The sequence below is a fragment of the Coregonus lavaretus genome, assembly GCF_964263955.1.
Source record: "Coregonus lavaretus genome assembly, chromosome: 29".
In the NCBI taxonomy this organism is placed as follows: Eukaryota; Metazoa; Chordata; class Actinopteri; order Salmoniformes; family Salmonidae; genus Coregonus; species Coregonus lavaretus.
The window spans coordinates 26,162,798-26,173,358 of NC_140016.1; the positions used below are offsets into that span (position 1 = coordinate 26,162,798).

The following is a 10,561-nucleotide window of genomic DNA, read 5'->3' on the forward strand; positions in this document are numbered from 1 at the left end:
CAGCGCTGTTGGCAGGAGGTTCTCATAGAGACATGGGGCACCACAGTATATCAATTATGTTGCTTCCTCAGTTAATGCAATATTTCTCTCACGAAAGGCAGCCTGGGTAAATCAAATAGGTTTGAGTGTTCAGAATAGATAGCCTACCAAGATTTATTGAATTTCAGAAAAGGAATGGCAGTGCCTCCATCCAGAGGCGTCATGCCTATAGAGGGCACAGGGGCACTTCCCCCTCAAAGTGTGTTTGTTTTTTCTCTGTAATACTACTAGCCACTTGGCAATTTTATGAAGTTGACTTTAGCTAACCCAGATAGGTTCCCAACCTCATAACTAACTACCAAGAAGCCATTTCAGGCTATCAATTAGGTTAGACTAGCTATTTTGTTTAACTATTTTAGCTGGCATGCCTGCTGGCAAGGTTGGGAGACTTTAGAAAAGCAGGCAATAACTAAATGTACTTAATAAGACACATTCCTTTCAATATTTCACCTAGATGTAAGCAGAGATGCAGAATAGCATATTTACCAGTGGGTAGAGACCGCTCAAGAGGTATGCTTAGATATGCAGAAAAATATACATATTTTTTTACCTACAATTAAGCTAAAGATTGCAGGACAAAACTGTTATAGGTGTTTCAGGGGGGAAATGCTCAATTCTCCAACTAGCCCCCCTCCGGACCACCCACCAGCCATCCTCACGTACTTTGTGCCCCCTCAGATTTTGGGGGTGCATGACGCCCTTGCCTCCATCTGTGTGACTGTAGCTATTATTGTACTTGGCCAGAAGAGTAAGTAATAGTAAGACTCAACTCGGTCCGTACCCTGGGGCCTAGAGCGGTAGCCTACAGTGAGGGAAAAAAGTATTTGATCCCCTGCTGATTTTGTACGTGTGCCCACTGACAAAGAAATGATCAGTCTATAATTTTAATGGTAGGTTTATTTGAACATTGAGAGACAGAATAACAACAACAAATTCAGAAAAACGCATGTCAAAAATGTTATAAATTGATTTGCATTTTAATGAGGGAAATAAGCATTTGACCCCCTCTCAATCAGAAAGATTTCTGGCTCCCAGGTGTCTTTTATACAGGTAACGAGCTGAGATTAGGAGCACACTCTTAAAGGGAGTGCTCCTAATCTCAGCTTGTTACCTGTATAAAAGACACCTGTCCACAGAAGCAATCAATCAATCAGATTCCAAACTCTCCACCATGGCCAAGACCAAAGAGCTCTCCAAGGATGTCAGGGACAAGATTGTAGACCTACACAAGGCTGGAATGGGCTACAAGACCATTGCCAAGCAGCTTGGTGAGAAGGTGACAACAGTTGGTGCGATTATTCGCAAATGGAAGAAACACAAAAGAACTGTCAATCTCCCTCGGCCTGGGGCTCCATGCAAGATCTCACCTCGTGGAGTTGCAATGATCATGAGAACGGTGAGGAATCAGCCCAGAACTACACGGGAGGATCTTGTCAATGATCTCAAGGCAGCTGGGACCATAGTCACCAAGAAAACAATTGGTAACACACTACGCCGTGAAGGACTGAAATCCTGCAGCGCCCGCAAGGTCCCCTTGCTCAAGAAAGCACATATACAGGCCCGTCAGAAGTTTGCCAATGAACATCTGAATGATTCAGAGGAGAACTGGGTGAAAGTGTTGTGGTCAGATGAGACCAAAATCGAGCTCTTTGGCATCAACTCAACTCTCCGTGTTTGGAGGAGGAGGAATGCTGCCTATGACCCCAAGAACACCATCCCCACCGTCAAACATGGAGGTGGAAACATTATGCTTTGGGGGTGTTTTTCTGCTAAGGGGACAGGACAACTTCACCGCATCAAAGGGACGATGGATGGGGCCATGTACAGTCAAATCATGGGTGAGAACCTCCTTCCCTCAGCCAGGGCATTGAAAATGGGTCGTGGATGGGTATTCCAGCATGACAATGACCCAAAACACACGGCCAAGGCAACAAAGGAGTGGCTCAAGAGGAAGCACATTAAGGTCCTGGAGTGGCCTAGCCAGTCTCCAGACCTTAATCCCATAGAAAATCTGTGGAGGGAGCTGAAGGTTTGAGTTGCCAAACGTCAGCCTCGAAACCTTAATGACAAAATCCCTCCTGAGATGTGTGCAAACCTGGTGGCCAACTACAAGAAACGTCTGACCTCTGTGATTGCCAACAAGGGTTTTGCCACCAAGTACTAAGTCATGTTTTGCAGAGGGCTCAAATACTTATTTCCCTCATTAAAATGCTAATCAATTTATAACATTTTTGACATGCGTTTTTCTGGATTTTTTGTTGTTATTCTGTCTCTCACTGTTCAAATAAACCTACCATTAAAATTATAGACTGATCATTTCTTTGTCAGTGGGCAAATGTACAAAATCAGCAGGGGATCAAATACTTTTTTTCCCTCACTGTATATTGGCCCCTTCATAAATCTGCCCAATTACGTAAGACATCCTGCCTTTACGCTGTTTAAAACAGCGCTACTCCACCCTTCTACACATCTTCTTCATTGGCCAGCTTACTGAGACCACAGGAAGTCGCTTCCTGCCATTTGCACAAAGTCTGGCTTCCCAGCTTGACGATTTATTAGAGCCTTCTTTAGTGCTTCCTCTGTGAAGGAGCTGTGCCACCACCGAGAGCAGACCAAACGGGCACGCTCCAATGCTTCTTGCTCTGTCCCCAGCCCAACACTCCTCCATAACTCAGCAGCCTCATTTCCTCCCCCAGGTCCAGGCGAATTTGATTCCTAATTTCCAGATGTTTCTGTTTCTGGGGGAGGCAGGAGGGGAGTCGGAGGGGAGAACCAGACTACAAGACTGTCATGTAAGGCCCATGTGATACTGCCCAGCCTCCTTAAATAACTGACTTGTGCAGGAGCTCCTCCCAGAGCGACTCTGAGGCCATTATAGATGCTCTTTAATGGAAAAAATACGTTTGGCTCAGGAGGTTAAAGCCATGGGGAGACGAGCAGGGCTCTGTTTTCTCAACCTCCCGGAGGCCTTAGAGATTTAGTAGTGGTATGGCCTACTACATATCAGTCCATCTACAGATTTATTGGGCTTTTTTTGCATACTGTACGAACATATTTCCTTTTCTGGAAATAGATTTGGGTGTTTGTTTTAGACTTCCTTTATTATTATTTGAGTATCTTTCCTTATTCATCCTGTTGTGGAAGGGTGGTCGTCAGGATGTACTGTAGGGACAGTGTGGACAGTTGAACATCCTGTTTTGCCTTTTCTTATTTTTGTCCATTTTATTTAGAGACAACAATAATTCTCAAAACCAATCTTGTGTAAATGTTGGTATACAGTAAAAAATATGTAGGTGACTCAAGAGACATGTCAACATTGGGCTCTCATAACAGTAGAATAGTGTCTGATGCAATAAATCTCTGTAGTGACTAGTGACAGGCCTACTATAACTATGTCTTGGACTGATATGAGAATAAATAATTGAATCATTCACTCATCAACAGTAAGTCTAACAGCGTGTAGTAATTGTCATGGAATGTTGTGACACAAGCATTGTTTTTCTAACCACAACATTATGCTTATCATGTCAGAGTCAAACCGTACAGCGCGTTAGTTACCAAACATGGTAACATAGTTGTGTCGCGTGACATCACCCTCTCATTCACTAGTAAATACCCATATCTCTACCACAGGGTTCTCCCGTCTCAGTCATAAGTATATTATCTCAGTGATGGGTGATTGTCTTAGGATGTTGCCACCCAACATATAATTATGTTTCAAAACAACACCTTACCTCTTACCTGCATGTAGCTATAGTCTCGCTTCGAGCCATAAAGATATGACTCTGGTCCCAGTAAAAGATGGTAATGTGTGATTATGAGTTACTCAACCTCTGTATTTCTACTAAGCACAACCAGAGGATCAAGCCAATGTAATTAATTTCACTTAAAGTTGTTTTAATTCATTTGATTTGATTATTTTGGTCTCAGTTAATCATTTTCGTTATGATATATCATTTAATTTAGTTGAATGTAATTGAATTTGAGAAAACAGAGGGCATTGTTGTGACGAGTATTGAGGATACGAAGAGGCAGGACCCAGACCCAGGAACCAACAATGTAAAGGTTTACTTAACACTGAGCAAGAGAACAACAAAGAGCGAGTAAATGACATGACACTAACAATCACACACAACACAACACTGAACAGTCCAGGGCTATGAGATGCAAGTGCGCTGGAGGTGATTAGGGTGCATTGGGTTTCCATTCGGGTGTTGCCGAGGTGGTGCGCTCAGACCGGTGGCTCAGGAGACCGGTGAATCAGAGTGCCGGAGGGGAGCAACGGGAGGAGACGTGACAATTGTGGTGTAGGTCAGGAGAGGATACGCTGAGTAGTCACACGCACACAACTCATTCTACAGGCAGGAAGGTCCTAACCCCTGATATATTTAGACAGGCCTCATATCCATTTTGAACTCAAAAGCACTTACCATATCTTTGCATATCTACAGTAGGCCTGATGAAGTGAACAAACTGCTTGTTGTAATTGCAATTATAGCCAAGTCACCACTACAAAGGGAAACTTGGGAAATAATAAATAAGTAAAGCCTCCAGTGTCATGATTTAATGGTTTGTTACATTGTCCTCCTGGTTTATGGCGTACATAAATAGTTAACTTAGGCTATACCTCCCTGAATGGTAATGAATAAGAGATTCCATGACATTATCCAAGTAAATGACAAGTAATGACTAAGTGTACGTTTTTCCCGCGATTGTATTTTGAAATCCACAAAAGGCAAACCAACAGCTGCAACCAACCATATAAATATAATCCATAGATGGCAGTTCCCATTCAAGCCAGGACTAGCATCCATTGCTAATGTTTAAAAGTTGCCGGGGTAAGATGTTAAAAAACCCTTCTATGGATTAAATGTCTATGGCCACAACGCAACAAGCTGTAGCCTATATTTGGGGCGCATGCTGTGGTCATGTAGGAATACCGGTAACTGCCAAAATAAAGGAAACACTTGAGTAAACAAGGGATACAAAGTATATGTTATGGCGTGGGGTGCATTTTCCTGCCATGGTTTAGGTCCACTTGTAGAATCTATGCAAGGCACATTGAAGCTGTTCTGGCAGCTCGTGGTGGCTCAACACCCTTTTAAGACACTTTATGTTGGTGTTTCCTTAATTTTGGCAGGTACCTGTATGTGTTTGTGATGAAACTTAATCCACAGTAAAAAAATAAAATAAAAAAAAGATTAACTTATTGATCCTCTATGGCTAAATTATGCTCTTTGGGGTATTTTGAACATTGAGAGCGGGCTCCTGTGGGTGGATAAAAAAGTAGAATAATAAATGTATTATAATACATTTGGGCCCCCTACGGGCTTGGGCCCAGCCCCAACTCACACAAATGACCAGTCACATGTATTTATTATGCAATTTTTTATATATATATTTTATTAATCAGTTACCCAACCAAGGCAGGGCCCCCCAATTACCCACGTGGGCCCCATACCTCTTCTCCTCCCCCATCTGATGATTAGCAGAGCGGCAGCAGGCTGTCTACACTCATTGAGAGCGAGCTCCTTAGTCTTCCTGTGGTTGGCGGTTGCAGTGAAAAAATATAAAATATATAATACATATATAATATATACTGTATATATAATATATACAGTCTATATTTCCTTAATATATTTTTGTTTATGTATTTTTTTTGTGTGTGTTTTGTTTTTTGCCTCTTGGGCCCAGGGGCTTCAGCCCCGGTAAGCCCCTGCATTAAGCCGGCCCAGCTGGGGAAGGAGCTCCAGCGCACAGCATCGTGTATTCCTGACGTCACCAAGCATATATTGCATATAATGAGAAGAGACCAGACTTATCAACAGTTGAGTTGAGTGAAATAAGCTGAAGGAAGCATTATGGAAATATCTAAACTTTTGTATGTGTATTCATATATGAGCATGTCACTTTAAAACTTGTTCATACTTTGTTGAGTCAAACTTTAATTGAATTTCATATAGAAGGGGAGTGTTCTGTTAAACGCTCTGAGAGAGCCACTGTTGACAGTAGTAGCGCTTTCACACCGTCCACATTCAGTCAGTGTGACATGCGTTTTTGTTGTTAGTTTTGCAGGGGCTGTAATTGCTAAGCGATTGCTGTTGGTCCTTATCACCAGCAGTATTTCCTAGTTGCCATTGGTGTTTACTGGCAAACGGACGTCATCTGCATTGGATCCTATACCACGAAGTGTTATAATTTTGTGCCTATATCATAAAAACGACTTCTGTGGCTGAGAGCTCTTTTGGAGAGGGAACATGGCTTCAAATGGAATGGAAAGTATGCAGTTAGCGGAGGACCAGATCAAAATTCTGGAGGAGAATTTCACCAGAGTCAGCAAGCATCCCGATGAGTCGACGCTCATGTTGATCGCAGCTGAAAGCGGACTAACCGAGAAAGAGACAGCAGTGAGTGTTCAATGATGTTCTCGATGTTGTTTCCATTATGAAAAGGTTACGCACTAGGAATAGATTCGTTTTGTATGACGGATACAATGTTGCGAGGAAATAAACTTAGCTGAGGATGGGGTGAATAGGCTAGAAGCGGCCTAGAATGATCCACACACATTTATTGTCAAAACTCAAATTAGGTTAATGTGTCTGTCTTTTCAATTTGTATCATAATGTCAACAATCAAATTAATACCTTATTTATCTTGAAAATAAACCGCAATTTAGAGAGTTACACATCTTTGGAAACCTATAGGCTATTGGCTACAACGTTGTTGTGCATATAACTTAGTATTGATAATTTTCTGCGCTGGCGCAGGCTAACCCAGTGTGCTTTCCAGCAAGTTTTTTTCTCCTTTTTTTCCACGCACCATTGAACAAATACTATGTAGCAATTTACAAAGAGAGGCAATTGGTCTTTCACTGAATAGGCGTAATGGCGCGCAGATGAGAGTGGTCAGAAGAGTGATCGTTGTTTTGATGAGATATTATCGACCTCTATTAGGCTACCCAAATGTGGAGACTATATTTTGTATTCAGTGGCAACGATGTCAAAAGAAAATAGCGTGAGTCAGACAGTGCTGAAAGCGCGCGCGTCCAGTGACGCCTCTTTGGTTGCCATTGCATGTCACTGTCCCCAAAATAACACGATGATGACAGTTTTAAAGAGAGCATTTACTCATTACAGAAATTCCAAACATTCTAATAATAAATCTGAACACCAGTGGTCCTAATAATATTGGTTTACATAACAATGTTGCCAGTTGGATCACTTTTGGATTCAGTCACAACATACATTTAATTGAGTCAATATTTGTTGTTGGACATGACTTGATTATGCAATAACCAAGCCATTGAGTAACCATATAGTATGACATAAACAGATGTAAAGTTTCAGGGTAGGGCCTATCCTATGTTTGAAGGCTGGGTCGGTGATACTCCAAGGTGTTGAGAACATGGTAAAGTTATGTAGACATCTCTATCTAATAGCATTCCACTTATGCAGAGGCTAGTTCTTCTAATTCAGTATTTAGGATGCTTATATGCTTGTTGTAATGCACTCTGTTGTTTATTGTCCTTTTAGCATAGTTGATGGATAAATAATGTTCAGTTTCAGGATTCACAATCAGTTTTAGGGTTCACAGACATTTGGTGTTGTTTTGGAGGAAGACGTGAGCTGGGTTCATTTTATAGGCAAATTTCAGGTACAGTGGTGTGTGTGACAGAGAATGACGTAACCAACCCATTGCCTTGAACAGATTTTGTCCTGCACATTATTTGCATGAACAAATGGAGGATCATCAAGAACTCCATGTACAGATCATGGGAGCCAGTATGACACATGCCTCTCAAAAGGTTATCCCTCTCTCTTCTGCAAACCGGTTTGGCCTGCTCTCTCCACTGGTGACTGAATGTTTCCATTGTGAGCGCACAAAGGTGGGAGAAGCCCAGCCAACTTGACTGGGCAAATGTGGTTCTGGGTGAGGTTGAGTACTTGGCCCGCTGACTTCATTGACAGCGGATGTTTTTAACCACCTACTGTTGTCTCATATTGTTTGAACAAAGCACTGGCTGTTTGATAGGTCTTACAGTACCTAAAGGAAAGGGCACACCCTGTTACCACTCCCTCTCATGCATAAAGAGCATTTACAACATGTTTCTACCTCTTTACAAGGTGTTTTATACAGTACCTTGTTATTAGAACTTCTGTGCTTCCGTTTCTAAAGCACACAGAGGCCATGGGGTCATGTGGAGTTTATTGCAGTGATTTATCTGTGTAATCCATCTGGGAGAACAAAAATGATGCACAATTTAGCTATATAGTGTCAACTAATTATTATAGTCATCTGTGAATAAGCCCCCGTGACAGGTTTGAAATAGGCTATTTGGACCACTTTGGGGCATGGACATTTCAAATGAGAATCATATGTAGGTTTTTCATTTGGAAATGTACCAATTATTCTCAACTGGGGTATTGCTAAAAAAAAAATATTGTGGGCCAATATAAACTAATTGTCTACAACGTTGTCTGAATGTAGTTGACTACTCCCCCAATTGCCTAGCTGGATAAATACTGCTTCAGAAATTCCCTCCTAAAAATCAGAGTTAATTTGTTTCAGTTGAACATTTAGATGTAAGCAGCCCTGGGTGTTGCTTTAGGAAACTCATCACCCTGCATAAGGAAAAACACCTAGGTGAAGAATGTCATTTCTCAGGAATATTCATGTCACAATGACTTAATTGAGTTTGTAAGCCGTCATTACCTCACCCAGGTCAGTTTTCAGGTTTTAAACAAATTTACCAATAATAATAATATTTGAAACTAATACCTGGTTGAACAATAGCAACAATGCTGTGGTGTGCCGTCACCTGTCTCTGACACCTACCTTGGGCTCTTTTTGTTTATTTCAGAAATGGTTTAGGCTACGCAACGCTCAGTGGAGACAGGCCGAGGGCCTTCCAGCTCAACTGGGATCAGTGAAAGACTAAGATTGGAATGGCGTAGGAAACCTCCCCCTCATCCCGTCGCTCCTCCAACCCACCCACCACGCCCTTACTGACCAACTCCCAGGACCCATCAACCAGTCCCCCCTTCCTTGCATCATTCTCTCTCTTTGTATCTAAGCTGTTTTCATTTACTGAATGTGAAGTGTAATGTGAGTCATTGTTTTCTTGCCAATATAACCTCCATGTTTACATATAATAATAAATAAACATATATTATATTATAATTTACATTATGGTAGACTGCTTTCATGCTGTATGTCATCTGTATAAGGGGGCTGCTGAATGCAATAAGGAAGTAGGGTACAATGACGGGAAGAGTTGGCGGGGGGACTTTGTTGTGAGGCTTTGTTTTGTGTGTCTCTCAGCAGGGAGCGGGATACCATTGGGCTTTCATGGGACTATAAAGATGTGAGGCAGCGCTCCTGTTACGACAGATTCAATGGAATCAGCTGGCCCTGTAACAGGGACTCAGGGTCAATTTTAAATTTGGAGGGAAAGGCTTTAGACATGTAAGCTGGGGTTAAGAGCAAACAACCGCCAGCAGGTGATGCCACCTACTTGTCGGTTCAGTTGTCCCTGTTTCTAGGATGGCAGACATCTTTTCTAAATCTCTGTCTAGGGGAAATAACAGGTGAAGGAAAGAGAGGGATAGATGGACTGATTGTGGGAACTGCCTACATAGCAGGCCCAACAAAAATGTATACCAACTCAACAGGTACTTCTGGTCCTAAAAAAACTCCCCCCTCTCTGTTTTACAGTGTGTTATGACAGATAGCTGTGTGGCCTGGCTGCACATAATGCATACACACAGTGGTATTTACTGTACTTCCTGTCCCCAGGCTGTTTTGTTTCCCCTGTTAAGCTAACTGTGGAAAAAAGAGTCACACCCAAAGAGGAAAAACAAGTGTGTTTGTTGAGAGTTGAGCAGCTAACACATCAAATGCAGAACATTCATCAAGCTCCAGCTGAATGCATATTGTCCCTTCTTGCATGTCACTATTAAATAATTGCATGCCATCTTATGATTTGTGTTGCAGCTGCAAAAAAACTAAAATAAGTCAACAAACCAATAAAGAAATTGATATTTGAAGATCGGAGAAAAAATTATACCCCACCGCTCCCTCATTGATATGTACCGATAACTGGCAAAGTATATCAGGAAGATAATGCTATACCGCTTGTTATGTAATTTCCTAACTACAATTCAGTGGAATGAAAGGCTTGCTGGGGTGGTCGTTAGCGTGCTATAAGAGGCCAATGTGGTGTGTATGGAATTTGAATGGGCCCTGGCATTGTCTGTTGCTAAGAAGACTTAGCAGGCTTGTGTGGAATCTGTCACCCCAGGACTGGTAAGCGTCAGAGCCTGGAAGATTCACTGGGCCAGCTGGCCCCAGGAACTGACTCCAGAACTGTCCAAACTGCACTCTGTCCAAATCGCACTTTCCAGGACTCGAGAAGCTGCTAGACTAATACGATTCACATGTGCTTCAATGTATGAGCGACAATGGTTCTCACAAGGATGTATTTTTCTTGTCGATTTTCACTTGTTTTAAAGTTCAACCAAAG

The 10,561-nt window shown here is 42.1% G+C and overlaps 1 protein-coding gene across 1 annotated transcript; it reads left to right on the forward strand.

Moving 5' to 3' along the window:
- Positions 1-5,885: 5,885 nt before the first annotated feature.
- LOC311104671 (homeodomain-only protein-like) lies at positions 5,886-9,223 on the forward strand. Its single transcript, XM_084146545.1, has 2 exons — positions 5,886-6,446; positions 8,900-9,223. The coding sequence occupies exons 1-2, from the start codon at positions 6,297-6,299 to the stop codon at positions 8,975-8,977; spliced, it is 228 nt and encodes a 75-aa protein (XP_084002671.1). The 5' UTR covers positions 5,886-6,296; the 3' UTR covers positions 8,978-9,223.
- The last annotated feature ends 1,338 nt before the right edge of the window (positions 9,224-10,561 follow it).